We start from the raw sequence: 18,259 nt of genomic DNA on the forward strand, positions 1-18,259 counted from the left end.
TTTTTTTTTGGCATTTTAACTTACTCCTTTTGTGCTACAGCATACAATATCAGCTGCTTGCCTTTTCAAAAAAGGAAAGTCTCACATGCCATGGAATTAAATGAGTCTCTTTGAGAAAGGTCTTTCTATTGCAAGTAAACCTTTGAAGAAGCAACGTGACTGAATAAAAATAGAAAAAGATAAAATGTCAGGAAGAGTTTACATTTCATTTGCAGGGAACTAACTATCAGTGCTCTGCAGAATGAAGGTGACACAATAATAATATTATTTTCTACATGAGGGCACTTAAAGTGAACTACTAATTTACAAGGTCACTTCATCCAAGCCAGAAATGTGACCACAGCTAAAGACAAGAGCAGTTTTGTACAATACCAAATACATTTCATTTAAAGCAGTTTCTGAATTCTGATGATTATTTTCAGCACAAGGACATTGCCTCTTTAGATAGACATGGAAGAATCTACCACTGTCAATTTCGATCTCTGGTTCAAGTAGTGGCTGGAGGCAGTTGTAGATCTGTCAGTTATAGACATCCAGGTGAAAGTATTTCTTCAACTGGATGTCTGGTAGAAAAGTGTTTCATTTGTTACAAAGTAAATAATTTGTTAATTTTTACAACAGCAGATTTTTTATTGTGTTTTAATTTTCTTCCATTTGTCTACAAACAGAGCAAAGGGGAGACAGATAAAAGTTTCTCTTTCTCACCTGACTTACTTTTGCTTTTATAACAGAGAGACAATGGACAGGGAAAAAAAATATGTGTTCCTATAACAAATTTCTCAATTTTTTATGTATATTCCAGGGCTTTTTTGTCACTTAATTCTCAGGTAGGGAGAAATTCAGTCTGAAAAGGAATTTTATGTCAGGACACCGTTTAGCTTGATGCCATTTTGCTTCTTTGAGTACCTGTGTAATTCGTATCAAGTATTAGTAATTTCTGTGCTAAGAGTCAGAAACAAACAAACAAACAAGAACTTTTCCTTTGTTTCCTTTGATTATATGAGGCTTGGGCAGTCTTGCCATTAGCATCTCCTTACTGGCTGATACAAACTGTTCCAATTCTTTTGCAGATAGCTTTATTTTAGTTCTGATACCTTTTTGTCACCATGAACATATCTGAATGCAAGAAAATTTTATGTTTTGGAATGTCAGGTTTGTCATCTTAGCTGTGTAACTTTGGAAGTGTATGCCTTGGATATCTTTAATTTTATGAAAAGAAGGGATATCAGTTAGCTGACAGCAATCAATGGAAACAAAACCAAATTGTATTATTTTCTCTCTGTCTCTGCCTCTATATGGATAAGGTGCTGTTTTGCTGAAGAGAAGGCCTTATAGTCAGATTAATGGGAGACTGTGCTGCAGATAGTCATGTCCAGGCAAATGTAATCTCACAGACACCGGTATCAGAACTCACGAAGATTAAATACCTAAATCCCCTGTGGTAGCTTTGGAATATATTGAGCAGATTTCTTACTACTCATGTTGAAGACAGGCTGAAGACTAATGTTGACAAAGAGTGATGTAATTGCTGTGACTGCTATCTCTACTTGTTGGATTAAAGTTGCCATGGATATGCTAATTAGGTACTAGTACTATACTATAACCAGAACTTCATGTGTTGCAAACATATCCTTACTAGCAGCTACTTTGACTTTTCAAGCACATACATCAGTGAGGATAGATCACATGAGTGATTATATGCCTGAAGGACTTTCTACCTTTTAAAACTTCTATAATTACTAAACCTTTCTGATGAAGTAGTCACTACTGGATCCTGTTCCCTACCATGAACAGACTTGATAGTTGTTGAATGACCGATTCCCTGTATACTAATTTTCAGGAGTGAAGCATTCTCAACAACCCTTATGAAAATAGGTTTAAAGTTTTACATAATTAAATCCACCGAAGTAGTTAAGAAACATTTCCTAATCTGCTCTTCTTCTATACTTACTAGTAGAAAACTAGGCTTCACCTTGTAGGAAAAATGAAAGTGAGATGTTGACTGTAGGTCAAATCCAATTAGTTAACATCTTTAGAATAAATTTTCAGAAAGATGTGGATGATATTTTCAGGGGAAAAAAAGGGATTTTTTTTTTTTTTTTTTTTTTTAAGCTGTCATCTGGAGACACAGATAAGGTATTTTATACCACAGAGTCTAAGAAGGTGAAAAATTCAAAGATCAAAGTCAGGTATAGTAATTATCTAGGTTAGATGCTTGACTTTATAATGATCTTTTAAGCTGAAAGACAGTTAATTATCAATTTCATCTTCAATGCCTCCAGTTGCCAAAAGGAACTTCAGTTGTTTCAGAAAATGTTAAGGGGTGTGGGGATCCGGGGTGGGGGGCGGGGAGCAAGCCCCCAGTCCTAAACGGTTAATGTAATTTAACATTTGTATAGAAAAATGTAGATGCCATTTCCTTAGAAAACACAGCTATCACAATAATTTATTTTGAAACACTCTGGGGCAAAACGTTGTCAGAATAAACTCCTTACCGATTCTGCTAAAATTCCATATTCATGAGTCCAAGAGTTAGTCAGATAAAATCTTTACTAAACAACACATATGTCAGTAACCTGACCTGTTGGACTTCAGTAGAGCCTTCTGCTGAAATACCCCTGTGGCACGTGCTCAGAGGGTGACCTCAGCTGTGTCTGTGGGAAATACACAACCAGCACTGGTTTAAAGAAGAGAATGCAGAATTGCATCTTGGATAAGACTCTTGCAAGTGGCTGCTCCAGCGCAGTAGCTGAAAACTTGCCTATGCAAGAATAGTGAGCTTCATCTTATAATTTTAAAATAGTTTTTCCAATCAATGCGTTTATGAAGTTACTACTTTTATTCTACAATAAGTATCAAAAAGGAGTTTCTGGTTCAGTTTGCACTTGTCACAATTTCTTGACACTTCACACAATTGCTGTGAGAAGACTGATGTATTACCAGATTTTAAATACAATGTTTTCCATGGAGTAGCTTTCAAAAATAGCTTATAAAACCCCTTCTGGTTAGAATGTATGTCCAGGAAATGGGAGATTAATTTCTTGGCCTTCAGAGGTTGGGGGAATTCAAATCCGCATTCCCATATTCACAAGCATATGCTGACTATCAGGCTATAAATTAATGTGGGAGGGGCCCCCTGTGAACCTTCAGCTTTGCTGGAAAGTGAAATTATTTTCTCTGCTCTTGTTATGTATGTTTGAGCCTCCCCTTATTTCTTTATTTTATTTATTTAGCCAAAATTGCCCATCTGAAATAGGTAATCTAAATCTTAACCATATTAAGTTGATGACCACATTTTATAAATCTGCTGCAGTTGAGAGAACAGTGAAAGGAATCTGTTTTCTCTTGGGAAAACACAGCACATGCAAAGGACACAGTTTGCTTATTTTAATTCTTTGAAGTGATCTGGCAAATGTAAATCTCTGCAGTTGTAACAGACTGAATAGAAAAATTATTGTGATGGAGTTTGACAATTTGTGTTTTGATTTTTTTTTCTCTTATGATATATAGGGATTTGTTTTAGCTGAGAGCTAATTTGTATACAAATTTCTTCTCACATAGTAACTGTATTAGTCATCACAAAAAGAGAGTACATGATATGCCCTGAAGTTCAACATGTATCATTATAGTTGTTTTATTTTTATATTTTATGATTGCTTTATTGAATGTCTCTTTCAAACAAGTGACTTTGAAAATGAGAATTATCTCCGAGTCTTTGAACAGATACCAAAGTAGATGATAGAATTGCAGAAAAGTGAGGGACAGATGCTTTCATGTGAAAGAGACACAAATTCAGAAACTAATTTGGAAGTGATAAAAATTAATTTGCACACTTTAATTGGAATCAGACTCCTGCATGAAAGAAAGGAAGGGTAGGCTGCTTGTGCTAAAAGCTGATTGAATTTTTTGTCAGGTAGCTACGTTGGACTTGGCCGCTTATCCTCTTGAGTCTTTCCATGCAATATATTACATTCACCCTCTGACTGGTGTTCTTTAAAAGGATCAATGCTATTTCTGTTTTGTCCCTAGAGCCTGAAATTTCATTGATCTTGGGACTTGACATTTCTCATTACCTATTGTAGCTTCCAAAAGGATGGTCACAAGAGGTGTGAGAGTTAACTCTGTTTTTTCTAATGGGAACTGTGCTGACCATTGGAAAATATTGTGTCTATCAGCCCTAAACTGGGTTTGTTTAGCATTATAAGATGATCCTCAGAGGTGCTAACAATTCATGCTGTCCCAGTGAGTGTGTTCTGTATATACCTGAAATGGAGGGTAAGCACTAACATAAAGGATCTTTTTCAAGTTAACTGGCACTTTTTTAAAAAATCTGTTATGAAGTTTACTTTTATGTGTTCCTTTCACATAACATATTTTTGAAACCATTTTAAATTGTGAAGATCGCAGGTTTTGCGAGTCTGTATATTGAAAGAGTAGTTATTCAAAACTCAGAGTATTCACTTATTCTTTTACATCGCTCTACATTTTAGTCCCCAATAACATGCCCTAGTTTAACCTTTAAAGGGCAGCAGTTTAAAAATAGCCAGCGCTGTGTTCCACATCAGGTGAACTGGACGACTCTCTGAAGTTCCTGCGCAAGCACATTGGCACACATGACATCTGCTTGGCCCGTTTAAAGACTTCTTATGGTACTTGTATGTTTGTGCAATTTAGGTATTAGTTCTTAAAAGATGGTATCTTAGCACAGTTCTGCCACAGCAGAAGCTCTTTGAAATCTAGTGTGTAATTTTTACTGGCACCATCTCTACTGTGGTAACCAAAGACATCTTTCTCCTAAGACTGCTATGCAAAGGTAAATGAGTCAATAACACACCTGGACTAGTACAGCTCTAAACAGCATTTTATCAGCAGATGTCTGTGCCCGTGCTTTGCTGTGCCCCCCCATGGGGGCTGTACGGGGCAGGATGTACAGCACCTTGCTGAAGTTCCAAAGCCATTTAGTGGAAGAAATAGGAAGCGAAACTGCAAATCCTTACTCTTCTCTCCTCCAATCTATTTTTCCTTTTGGGGTCTGGATAGGTGCAAGGTACCTGCAAGTCCACTCACCTGGGAGAATTGTCTCTAGATAGATATATGTTCACATTCCTCAGCAAATAAACCAGTTCTGCCACAGACGAGAATATTTTTAATATATTAATATTTTTTTCTGTTGGCGACCTCTTTTTTTTACAATTATTGCTCCCTTATGTTGTGGATGTCGTTGTTGGTAACTTCATATTTTGAAATATTCCTGTTTATTTGCCTTATTGTTTCATCAAACTCCAGGATTTTTTTTTCTGATCATAAAAACTGGAGAAGGCTTTTACATTTTCACTTCTGTGAAAGCCATACTATTTTCTAAGATTTTTTTTTTTTTTTCTGAGGAGTATCCTCTAACAGTGCTACTAGTAAAGAAAACAGTAAAGTATATTATTTTCAGCAAATAATTGAGCCATAGCCTTGTACTTGCTTCCATCAAACTCAGAGATGAAGTAGAAGCTGAAGTTTGCCTTTTGCTCTCATGTTTCTTTATACAGAAGATTCCTACATGTGTCCCCATAGCAATCTGTACATCATTCCTGGATAAGGACAATATCAGACAAATTGTAACACTGTGTGTTCTCTTCTTTTTTTTTTCTTTAGCATATGAGAACACCATTTGTTCCAGAAGAACCTTACAATACTATTCAGCATTATACTTTTCGGAGAGAAGGGATGATGTACTTTATTTTGGACTTTGTAGAAAAACTTACTCATTTGGAAATACAAAGTAGATTATTTTTTCTTCCTTCTGCTGTCTAGTAATTTGGTTCAAAGGTGCTCCTTTGGGGAAATTACAGGGAGTTTACAGTGATTGTATCTCAGTTCATAGGTAGGTTATTTTCACCTACAATTCCCTCAGAGCTGCAGCCTTTGACCTCTGGTTGCATTCATCAGTGCTGATGTGACAGTGACAGAATATTTTGCTAGATTTTGAATGATTCCTGGAGTCCACAACTTCTGTCCTTAGCAATAAATGTAATGTGACTGGGGTTCTCTTCCCCATGCCATAGCTTTTCCTGTAGAAAGTATCACTGCGTACTTTTTCTTTGAGCCCCAAGGGGAAAAAAACATTTTCAATTACTGTTGAACTGTTACTCCTAATAATGATATTCCATTATTCATTCGTATTTACTGAAAAACAGTACTCGAAGATCTATGTTGCAGGGCCATTGTTTCCTATAAGCATTTTCCATTAAAAATCAAAAAGTCAGTTAAATATGCTTGTTTTAGATTTTCATGATATTATAGTGTTTACCTAGGATGCAATGAGGAAAATATCCTTTGAAAAATTGCATTCTTCCTTTTCCCTTAAAAAAGTTCTAACCACCTAATAATTTCAGTCATTCAGCCTTGCAGACTGATGACACTACTGTATGCCACCTCTGAGCTTATGCCAAGATGACCCTTGAGTATAATTTCTCTTTTTTCCAGGAGGACAGACAGAATTTAAAAAAAAAAAAAAAAAAAAAAAAAAAGAGTATAAAGTTCTGAATTTAGTTGAATTGCATTTTTTTTTTCACTTTTCTGTCATGCACTTGAAGAAAAGAAAACCTCAAATGGAGTTGGGGTTCTCAACATTAACATTGCTGGGGAAATTAAAAGAATCTAAATCTCAAAATATACCTAATCTTTGATGATATACACAAAACATCTTTCTCTGTTTCTTCCCACATCCATCCTTCCCTAGCAGTAAAGCCCAGTTTTCAGTCCATGTCTTCAGTTTCCAGATCAGAAAGATTCTTTTTTTGCAGTCTAGATTAAAGATTGGGAAAGCAGGATTTGTTAGGGTGCCTGCTTTCATTAGAGATAGGAAAGTGTTAATGTGTCTGTACAAGGCAATGATAAGACCAGGTAGATTGACCTACCATGTACTATTGGATCCAAATTGAAATCCCTAAATCCATGGTTGGTAGTTCTCAGTTGTTTCAGAAAAATAGTAAAATACATGGAACTATTATTAAAATTTTTATGACAAGAGATGTTAGGGTTTGGCAAGAAATACTGTGGATTCACCCTACATTGTCAACTGTATACATTTACAACTATTGTTGTATACAGTTCTAGCTACCCAAATTTTAAGAAAGAACTTCGAGTTACACAGGCACAGAAATGGGCACAGAAATGCTACAATGACTAATAAATGTCAAGCCCATCACTTCAAAGGAGTTTATATGAGTTTGGTTTGTTTAGCAGAGTCAAAAGGAAAGACAGAGAGGACTGATTTATTCTGTAAGTACATGGGTGGGAGAAACACAAGAGAAGGAGAAGACCTGAAGCTAAAGGACAGTGCTGACACAAGAATAAAGAGACACAAGTTAGGCAGGAATAAATTCAAGCTGAAAATCAGGATGTTTCTCTCCTTTAGAGTAGGAAAGGTCTGAAACATCCTTCCAAGCTGCGTACCCAGATAACGATTTCATTGATTTATTAACAGGTTTATATGATGTGAGTGTCTGCAATAAAGAAGACTAAATTTGTTAAGCCACAAAAGTGTATCCAAGCTTCCATTCCTAATGTGTATCTTTCAGAAACCCATGCAATATTGCTTAACTACTCGGGTAGTTTCCTTCTTAATTTGTTTTAGTGTTTAACTGTTTCTCCAGTTAGAAACTTCATTTTATTGCTAGGTTGAAATGTGTGCAGCAATTCACCCATTGGACCTCACTGTGCCATTAGCTGCAGAATAAATTTCTCGGTTATCAGAGATCTTTTACACCAGTGACCCCCAGCTGCTGTTGTTAATTCACTGCTTTGCTACCTCCGCAGTGAAGAAAGAAAACACTTTAAATACTGTGCAGCCTCCTGTCTTATTCTCTGTATCAGCTGTATGACCCTCTTTTATGCTCATTTTTGTAAATGTGGTCTACCATGGCAAGGTAGCTCTCTATTCCTGTTTGCTGTTCTAGGGCATTGCATTGAAAGTTAATGTTGAGGATGTTTTCCTTTCTGGCTTCATAAATCCTCCTCTGCCACATGGCCATCCAGAATAGGATCTCCTCTCCAGTGAGCAGCTCTTGTCCTTATCCAGGAGCACCAACCTTCCACCTGACTGAATTCAAAATATATAAAATAAGACACATTTTGCTACCTTTTCACTTAACTAGGCAATGCAGAGAATGTTATATAATGACATTCTTCATTATGCAGTTGCCCAGAAATTTTTCTATCAGTTTTATATACAACCAAATCTTACCAGCAAAGTTTGTGTATTATACTGCAGGTAATGTTATTGGCTAGTATTCGATCAAGAATCAATTCCCAGCTCCTAATTGAACACTCTAATTTGCAATGTCCTGATATGTAGCTCATAGCAGATACTTCTATATGAACAAAAAATTTTAAGATCTGTTACTGAATGAGGTTTTATGACATCTATGTTGTCCACAGTCAGTTCCATATAAAACAGGTTTATATCAAAACATTGTATTACTAAGACAAATATATTGAAAAAATACGTAGAGGCCATTTTAATATAGCCATCTTTATCAGCTGTACATGTCATCCTGTCAAAAGTAGATACGAAGCTTGCTTGACAAGACTCTCATTCAAGTACCGACTGGCATTAATGAGATTTTTGCTTCCAGTTCCTTGTTGACATAACTGTGGATTAACCATTTTCTTATTTTGCATCTGTAGTTTCTTAGGTTATTACTTTTGTCCTTTTTAATTCTTTGAACTATACGGGCAGAGCTCCAGTCCTTTGGAATTTCCCAATTTTGTATATTTCATCTGTACAAAGTACAAATGAAATCTGTGTTCCCTAGCAAGTTGCTAATTTTTTGTTACTGATTAACTATCTTTGCCTGGGAAAGCAATATTGAATACTGAACAATTCCTTACTGCCTATAGGATTTTCACTATTAAGATGTCAGTATGTGTTATTATTAGAAGCAATAGAAATGTTGCTGTTTGTCACATAAACACTCCTCAATTTCCTACTTGTTTGAACCCAAAATAAAATACATTTCATTCCTGAATATAAAAATAATAATGTTTGGGGATTAGTCTATCCTACTCTTTAATAAATTAAATGTGATAAAAATGCCATGGGTATCTGTAGTAATATACATAAAATTATGTATACCCAGAACCATCTTTAGGTAAAATTTTTATCTACAAACATTCCATGTGTCTCTGAATCACTAATGTCTATGCAACAGTAGTATCTTTCTAGTACAGTGCTGTTCCTCCTCTCTTTTCCTACCCCCAGTTTCATGGAACAAATTATGATCATTAATATAGGAACATCCCCAACTCATGCTACTCTTTAGGTTCCTAGCAGAAGTCTAGAGAAAGATATGTTCCATAGCAGACCTTTACATTACAGCTGCTTTTAATACCACCACACTTTGTGTTCTTTATCTGAAATACACATTGTCAGTATTTTAAGGTCATAAAGCAACGATGTATTTTTATCTTTGTGTATTATAAACAACATGCAGTCCATAATTTCTAAACCAAATAAGTCTGCTTTTTCTTAATGCATTAATTAACGCATTGGGAAGCTGTGCTTATGAAACTTTATGATATCTGAATGTATTTTGCTCTGAAACCTACGTATGAGATATTTAAACACACTGCACATCTCTTTGATGCTTACTGATTTAAGGCAAATTACAGCAAAGTTCTTTGGTTGATGAACTGGGTCTGATTTGGCGTTCCTTTGTTTTTTCCTTTTTTGTTTGTTTTCCTTCTCATGTGTTTTAAACAGGTGATTATCCAGCTCCTCGAGCTGTTCTAACTGGTCATGACCATGAAGTTGTCTGTGTGTCGGTCTGTGCAGAGCTGGGACTCGTTATCAGCGGTGCTAAAGGTCAGAAATGGTTTTATAATTTAAGTATTCACATTTTTAGAGCCTTTTTAGCAGTACTTCTCAGACTTTCCTCAAGTCACATATACATTAATGATCCAAAGTCTCCTCTACTAAGATGTGTTGCAATTCTAGGGGAATCTGCAGCAGCTTACTCTGAACATTATTACTTACTATCTGTACTTTAGACACAAATAAAGTTGATCATTCCTTCCAGCCATCAGCCTGTGCTACTATTCCCCTCAGATCTGGAAAAGTAGTTGATAAAAATTTATACAATAATGACATCTACTGATTTTTAAGAAACCTGTTGATAGAGATGTATTTAGGGGAGGGTCAGCTCCAAGTTCTCTGCCCTGATCTTAATTGGGTGGCAGTTTGTAGGATTGACTTCAGCCTCCTTGGCAAGGCAAGCAGGCTCAATTTGCTTGGGCTTGGATTTGTGGATGGTATTTCATCCAGTAGCATTTTTTATAGTGGATTCCACATAATTAGGAATTTGCAGGTTTATTGTTACCTCTCTTCTAAAAAGTTCTTTGAACCATCTGTTCACACTTTCTCCCTGTTACTCATCTATGGGATCCAGAGTATCCAACAATTGCTAATATAATGTTCAAAATACCTTTTCAAAACTGCAGCCATCTCCTGTATAACTGGTAATCAATGTAAATAAAGCACAACCTCAATGAGTGTTTGCTTCATCTTTCCTTATTCTGTTTCACCTGCATTTGTTCCATTTTACCTGTTCTGCCCACTTTCTCCTTTTCCGCTTAATAGCATGCTCACTTTTTTCCCCCACTACCCTCTCTCATTCAGCTTCTTTTCTTGATTTGGCAAACCACATGTCTTTTTCTGGTTTTCCTATTTGCCTCCCCCTCCTCCACCTTCTCTCTCACTTTCTTTTGTGATATATTATCTCTTCTCCCTTCTTATTTCCTTTCTTTATACTACCCTTGTCCTTAAGGTTCTTCTTCCTTATATATCTTCCTTTCTGATTTCCACTCCACTCCTACGTCCACATCCAGCTACTTGCTTTCTCTGTCTACAGCACTGCCTATTTTATACATGCACATGAATATCATTGTACTCCTTTTTAAAAACATTGTTGCTTCTGAGGGTAGGAAGGATGCAATGCTCATGCTGTCTGCTTCTCCGCACAGCTGAGCTCCTGGGTTGTTGCTGAAGCTCAACATTTCTTTTCAAAGCTGACTGTGAAACTTTTGAGTAAAGGCATTTTTTGACAGGAAACCCTAGTGGGTCATTTACTCTCGTAACGACACACTACATAATAGGTTTAGGCAAAGTCAATACATTTATGAAAATAATGTACATTGATGCCGAACCTGAAGTTTTTTTCTTGCAGCACTGCTATTTCTTATCTTTTAAGGCAGCTTTATATGCGCTGCCATAATAGTCTACCCTTTCCAACTGTCCTTTTGCAAATTTCCACTTATTAGAATAACTACTTCATTAAGCTTGTGGTGAGCTGGTAACATATATTTTTAGAGATAAAGATTGCCAGAGGACCAAAGACTTTTGTATCAAATCCCAAATATGTTTTTAATTGATCAAGAACAATGGGGGACCAGTCTATCTTTTGAGTTACTCTTCCCATATTCTTCATCTTCAAAGTCAGGATGAAAACCATATATAAATGCAGAGAGAAAAATCCCTTTTTTTTATTGCTGTTTTCCATAAGATGTGTATTTTAAAGCTGCTGTTTCAGTTTCTCTCCCTTCCAGTCCCTTTCCAGTGTCATTTCATGGCAGTGCTGTGTTGCTGTGCTGTCCCGCTCCCGGACTGTGGCACTGCGACAACACATGCAGCATGTCAGAGAACCTGCTCAGGTGGGGAGACAGCACATATAGGACTCCTCTGAGAAAAATCCCCTGCGTCAGGCTGATGTTTGCATGTTCTTGTCCAACAAGCCCAAAAGAAGAGCAGTCAGTCTGTATGTCTTTACAGTAGCACCCTAAATCAGAGGGTTTGCTTTGCCTTTTCCTCTCCATGACCAGTCAGCTGAGCCAAGGTAGTGGCAGTTTGTCAGTGTGCTTAAATACACTTTCCTTTTGAAAAAATCTAACATCGTAATTATTCAAAAGGTAGAGGCTTTACTTCTTACAACATTCTTGCACTTTTGTATTTCCAAAGCTGAGACTCAACTATTTGAGAAAATAAATCAATTCCATTGCAGTCATATCCCATGGACGCAGTCAGGCTTCAGGTCTCTCTGTGTAAGGCTTTATGCAAGCAAACATGAATAAAAACCTGTACCAGAGGACTCACAGATGAGTGCACCGATGCTGTGATGCATTCTACCTGGGCAAACGCAGCTGCTATGTGAATTTCAGAGAAGTTAAAATGGCTTAACGTGAGGTGGCTGAGGCTGCCAGTATGAATTTACTTCCAGGATCATAAACCAGGTGTACAAGGAAAAGTTTACTGTGCTGTCCAGGAGTATCCTGTGATTCATAAAAGAAAACATTTAGTATTTCCTATGTCTCATTGCATTTATCACAGAAGAGACTCTTTTTTTTAGTAGGAATACTGATCTCACTTTCAAAAGAGCTTTTCTCATACATCTTGAAATGGAAATAGCCTAGTTTTGCATCTTAAAATGTACATTCTGTATTTCATAGCTGTTTTTTTCTTTCATCGGCAGTAATACAAACACATTAAAATCTCATATTAAAATATCTCTGGAGTAAATGAAGTTATAGCATAGTCTCCTAAATTCCAGATATCATAGTAACTCTGTTGGCTGTCAGATGAAGCCCATTGTTGAAACAATTCAGGACTGAAATCTATGTATGTAATACATTCATTGGGGGAGAGAACCTACAGGAACTGCCATTGTCTATAGGAGAAATATGCAGTGATATGATTATATGCCCACTGGGAATTGTTCCTTCTAGCTACTGATAGGGCCCCATCTTTTTAATGTGAATAGGCAGGCTAAAGAGCACTCATCTTGTTGGAGGAAAGGAGTAAGACTGAGGCTTCTGAATGCTTGGAAAGAGGAAAGAATATTTGAGAAGATAGATCAATGGAAACTCCTACCAGTTTCAGTAAACAATAAACTACCACTTTTAGGCATGTTGTCTCTATTTTCTTAATATGTCAGCTCTTGCATTTCCTTTTCTGTTGTGTATTTTAAATTCTTGAAGCAAACATTGCAACTTCTTATATCTGTGCAGGACTGATGTGATATAAATGTGTATTATGCATTGCCTTTGTGCATAGCATATATAGTTTGTATAAGCAGTAAATGTATGATATATTGTGTTTTCATATACAGAAGGTCCCTGTCTGGTACACACAATTACTGGAGATTTGCTGAGAGCCCTGGAAGGAACAGAAAACTGCTTGTATCCTCGTTTAATTTCAGTATCTAGTGAAGGTCACTGCATCATCTACTATGAACGAGGACGGTTCAGCAATTTCAGCATTAATGGCAAACTCTTAGCTCAGATGGAGATCAATGATTCAACCAGGGTAAATCTAAATGCAAACAAACATTTGTTGCGTCTTGCCTTTATTAATTAAAGTAAATTGAATTTATTTGCCATGTGGTTTAAAGGAAATCATGTATGTAAATTGCCACCTCCTGGTTAAGTCATATTCAAACACAGACCCTCTTGTCTCCGTCTCCAAATGCAAAAATGAGCTTGATCTTTTCCAGAATAAAGAAGAACAAATTGTTTATGATCCCACATGATTCCTGGAATTTTTGTTTGGAATTAAATTTCAGTGGGAAATACGTCTTTAAAACAAAACGTTCTGAAAAGAGTTCATTCTTCATTTATTAGCCAAGACATGAATTCATGCCTTCAGGGCTCTGCTCTGTCACTAGCATTTGAAGCAGCATTAGGAATGTAGATCGCTGCTCTGCCTCAGGTGTTAGTGATGGCACTGAATATTGTAGGACAAACATAGAAATGTTATGTCCTGAACTCAAGTCTTTTTGATTAGATATTGTGTTTAAAACCACACAACTGTTTTATTTAAAATTTGGAGATCCAAAATTTTTTGGTTTGTTTTCTGACAGGGGAGAAAGAGGAGTGAGAGCCTTTTTCTTCAAATTTAACATCTGTACAACAACAACAAAAAAAGCATATAAGTTAATTACATTTTTGTAATATTAACCTGCTTCCATAAAAGCTTACTTTGTGTTTGGGTTTTGTCTTTTTCTGCTGAAGGCTATCCTCCTGAGCAGTGACGGGCAGAACCTGGTGACAGGGGGAGACAATGGCGTAGTAGAAGTGTGGCAGGCCTGTGACTTCAAGCAGCTCTACATTTACCCTGGCTGTGATGCTGGTATAAGAGCTATGGATCTGTCTCATGATCAGAGGTAAGTTCGTCATTAATATTTGTGTGTAAGTAATAACATTGTATAAAGTATACATCTCCATGAACTTTAAGGTGAGAATTTATGGTATGCAACCATTAACAGGGTATGGTACAAAACCATTGCCCCAGGTGTTATCTTGTTGATTTATCTGACTCAGCATTTTTCTGATCCTTGAGTCTCATAACATTAAGGTGAGGTCTTACCACACTGAAGTCAGTAAGCCAAAGACCCAGCTAGCAAAATATGAGTAAAATTACATTAACCTAAGAACACAGGAATAGTCAGACTGAATTGGAGTGCAGTAGCGCCTATTAACCAGTGCCTTAAAACCAATTACAAAAGTTTGTGGTACATTTCTGATTTTCAGCTATGCAAAACTTGAGAACACCTTGGGGTTGCATCTAAACTATAATGTATATTATTATCAGTGGATCTATCCATGCGGAGTGAGTGTGGTCATTTCCTTTGACCATGAGCAATGGGGATGCAGCGTACAAGCCTAGATCTTTGCAGTCACTGCTGTGGCACTAAAATGCACACTGCCAATGTAAAAAGTATATGAACCTGGTCCCTCAGTCTTTATTGTAATGTGATTATAACGTAACCCTATGTGTTGCATTTATGGAGGGTTATGAGTGGATTTGCTTTTTACATCATGCATCAGTATTTCTTATTAATATACAAACTCATGCAAAGAATTCATAGGACATTGGAAAAATCATACAGCATTCATTTCAGTTTATTTTTCTTACACTTTTCAGCATTCCTGTGCTATGTACCCACTTTATAAAGCAACACAAACACCTATAAACAAAATGTGTACCTAATTTACTCATGTATGAGGAGATGATTGAAACAAGTTTTTTATCTCAAACTTAGTCTAATAGAACCTTACTGGAAAAGGCCGATTTGCCTCTGGAGCTTCGCCAGTTTATGCGTACAGAACTATGCTCTGCTTGAAGAGATTTATTTACTCTGCAAAAAAAATTCAGCTAGCCTATTTTCTCTGTCCCTTATTGTAACACCAGGCTGGGAAGCCACAGCTGTGCAAAGTGCTTTAAGTACTGCTTAGCTTTAGTCACATAATTATGCAGAGAATGGCTTTTGTATGATTTGATAGAAGTGGTGATAGACATCTAATCCAATTTTAAAACTCGGCTTCCAGAGTTAGAGGATATGTGATAACTGGAAAATCACCTCAATTGTTGCTACCAGAACAATGTAAATATGGGGCTACATTTCAATATGAAGCTTTATAGGAGCACTAAGGTGTGACCAGCTTATGATTAAGGGATCAGTTTGGTTGTCTTTGCAAAGGCATCTCATTCTGTCTGGGATATCCAGCCGATGCCAGCCGCAGCCCCAAGTGCAGAGCACTCCACAAGTCCTGTGTTGCAGCTGCCACCTATCATAGGCGCATCAGCCATCGTGGAGCACCTCCAGTGGCACAAGGTGCCTAAAATTGGGCAACTGCATTCTAAAGCACCTGAATGAAGGTGTTTTGGAATAGGTGTCTTCAGTGACCAACAGGAATAAGCTCCCATAATAACGGTAGCAGTTTACTTCCTACAGCCTAGAGAGTCCAGAGGGCAACGAAGCTCATCCTAAAGCATATGCCCAGTGACTTGTAAAGGTTGGTCTCAGGTTGTGCTGAGGGTGCTGATCAGGGCCTAATGCAGTTGCCTACCCATAGCCAGTTAGTGCTGCTTGCTATGCCTCAGAGGTCTGAGGTATGTACCTGGGGTAGCACAAATGACAAAGGACCAAGTGAAGACACACACCCTTCTGGAGAGGCAGCTGGAGGCAAGGCAGGATATACAAGAACACCTCAAATGTCATAGATGCTTTTAGCTATGTGAAAGTGACTGAATGGATCTCTAGATTTCCTTTGACTATAATGGGAACATAGAAATTTGACACCTTCAGATGGTGTTGCAAAAAGTGCCTTTTTCTTTTAGCTTTTTTACTGTTTATGGTAAATCATTGCTCAAGAAGGTAAAAGAGGACCATCCTTTGTGTCTTTTTCAGAACTCTGATTACTGGCATGGCTTCTGGCAGCATCGTAGCTTTTAATATAGATTTTAACCGGTGGCATTATGAACATCAGAACAGATACTGAAGCAGAATGAAGAACTGAAAGCCCAGGTAAAGCTGAGAGCACAAGTGCTGCGATGAAAGGTGTAGTCTCTGGTGGAAAACCACGTCTGCATTGACCTCCGTTGTACATTCCATTACACCCAGCAATAGCTGTACATTGTAGTCAGCAACCATTTTACTTTGTGTGTTTTTTCACAACTGAACACCAGCTGCTGAAAAGCAAGCTTCTATCATGTAAATTATATGAATTAGGAGATGTTTTGGTAATTATTTCATATATCTTTGTTTATTGAGAAAAGGTAGTAGGATGCGCCACAAGAGACTTTTGAAAATTCTGAGGAACTTTGTGTCCAGTTGTTTCAATGTTTAGGCTTTGAACCTAACATGCATCCCATCTCCAGCCTCTTTTCAAGCTGAGATTAAAAAAATATGTTTGATACTTTGTACATCAGATGCACATCTTAACTTTAAAGGGGTACTTTTGTAAAAGTAAAACCTTGTATAAAGAACAAAACCGTTTCTTAATTTTATTGTGGAGTTACAACTTGCATGTACTTTAAACCTGATGTCTTGAAGGAACAGGTGCATTCACATAAATCAGACTGGAGATCTGCCTAAGGGTACAGCTTGTGTTAAAGGGTTGAATTTGGGAGCAAACAGTAATTTTGACATTTCCACCAACACATGTTTTTCACTTTTTGAATCTAAACTTTACCCCTTTTAAGTGGAGTTCTGCTCATGAAGCATTTGGATAAAAAGCCATCATTTGCCATATTTATACTTTATATATACAATAGCAACTGATTTCCTCCCTTTAAATTCAAAGACTAGACAGAAAGGGAGCAAAGAGGGACATTCACTTTAGTGCTTTGTAATGCTTAATGACTCCCAATACAGACAAAGTGCTATACTTCTGGATTATTAGCATTTGGCATACAAACCATGGGTGAGAGAGTCCCCAGTGATTTTTTTCCCTTATTTTTCCTCTGAGCAGCTTGGTTTATTTGACAGCCTTAGCTTCATTGTAAAGGTGACTGAAGTTATTCTTTTCAGTTCTGAAAATCTCACCTGAAGCCACTCAGACTAAGGCACTTCATGTTTTACAATACTGTAATGATAACTATCTGAATAATTTTCTGCACATTGTACTGATCAAATTACACACCCAGGGGTATATACATTTAATTCATGTTTCTTCTTTGTATATTTGGTGACTGTATTGTCATAGATGTACATATTGTGTCGGTAGGGCTATGAGGCATGTAACAGGAATGTAATTTTCTCAGAATTTACACTCGCAGTCATTTATTTAAAAAGATAATGGATTCTTTGTATTGGCACTTTGCACCAGAAACATATCATTATTTATTGATGTGATTACTTATTTGTTATCCACCTTGTATTAGTAAGTTTAGCACTGAATTTCCTTCTTCATTGTTGTTTGTATTTATAAGGTTTGAAATCATGGGGATCAGTGTAATGATTAAGTTATTCATCACCCGTCTGTAAGCAATATCTTGAGTTTGTAGCTTAGAATTGGGAGACTATTGAACATCTGGAAGACAAGTTCATTTCATCTTGAGATCATGGTGAAATATTTTGGATATATAAATTCCTTAAGCTATTGTAACCATGTTTTATTGCAAAGATGTAAAATATGCCAGATGTGTGTGAGTTGGAAATCAAAAAGAAAAATAAAATATGCAAAGAATTCAGTGATTGTTTTTCATGTCAATGAGCTCTTTATCAAAGCATTCACGTTATCATTAGGCAGAAGGAATTATTTTAAGAAATCCTCTCATATACTATGTATATGCCAAAAATTATGCGTGCCTGGGTGGTTGTGTTGCATGGGGTCTCAGGAAATAAAACAGAGGTTACAGACTGTGTTTTGCAACTCTTGATTGTCAATACAAGAAGACAAGCTACTAAAGATTCTTTGATCAGCAGAAGTGAAA

General features: G+C 36.8%; 1 protein-coding gene across 13 annotated transcripts in view; it reads left to right on the forward strand.

Annotated features, from left to right (window-relative positions):
- The window catches only part of NBEA (neurobeachin), a 490,360-nt gene extending 472,344 nt beyond the window's left edge, over window positions 1–18,016 (forward strand). For all 13 annotated transcript variants that reach the window (XM_065051668.1, XM_065051676.1, XM_065051716.1 and 10 more), the window contains 4 exons: window positions 9,755–9,856; window positions 13,152–13,348; window positions 14,053–14,204; window positions 16,233–18,016. In XM_065051668.1, coding sequence (XP_064907740.1) covers window positions 9,755–9,856; window positions 13,152–13,348; window positions 14,053–14,204; window positions 16,233–16,323 — 542 coding nt within the window. In that variant the 3' untranslated portion in view covers window positions 16,324–18,016. The remainder of the gene's footprint in view (window positions 1–9,754; window positions 9,857–13,151; window positions 13,349–14,052; window positions 14,205–16,232) is intronic.
- The last annotated feature ends 243 nt before the right edge of the window (window positions 18,017–18,259 follow it).

This window comes from Columba livia, chromosome 1 (assembly GCF_036013475.1).
Source record: "Columba livia isolate bColLiv1 breed racing homer chromosome 1, bColLiv1.pat.W.v2, whole genome shotgun sequence".
Lineage (NCBI taxonomy): Eukaryota > Metazoa > Chordata > Aves > Columbiformes > Columbidae > Columba > Columba livia.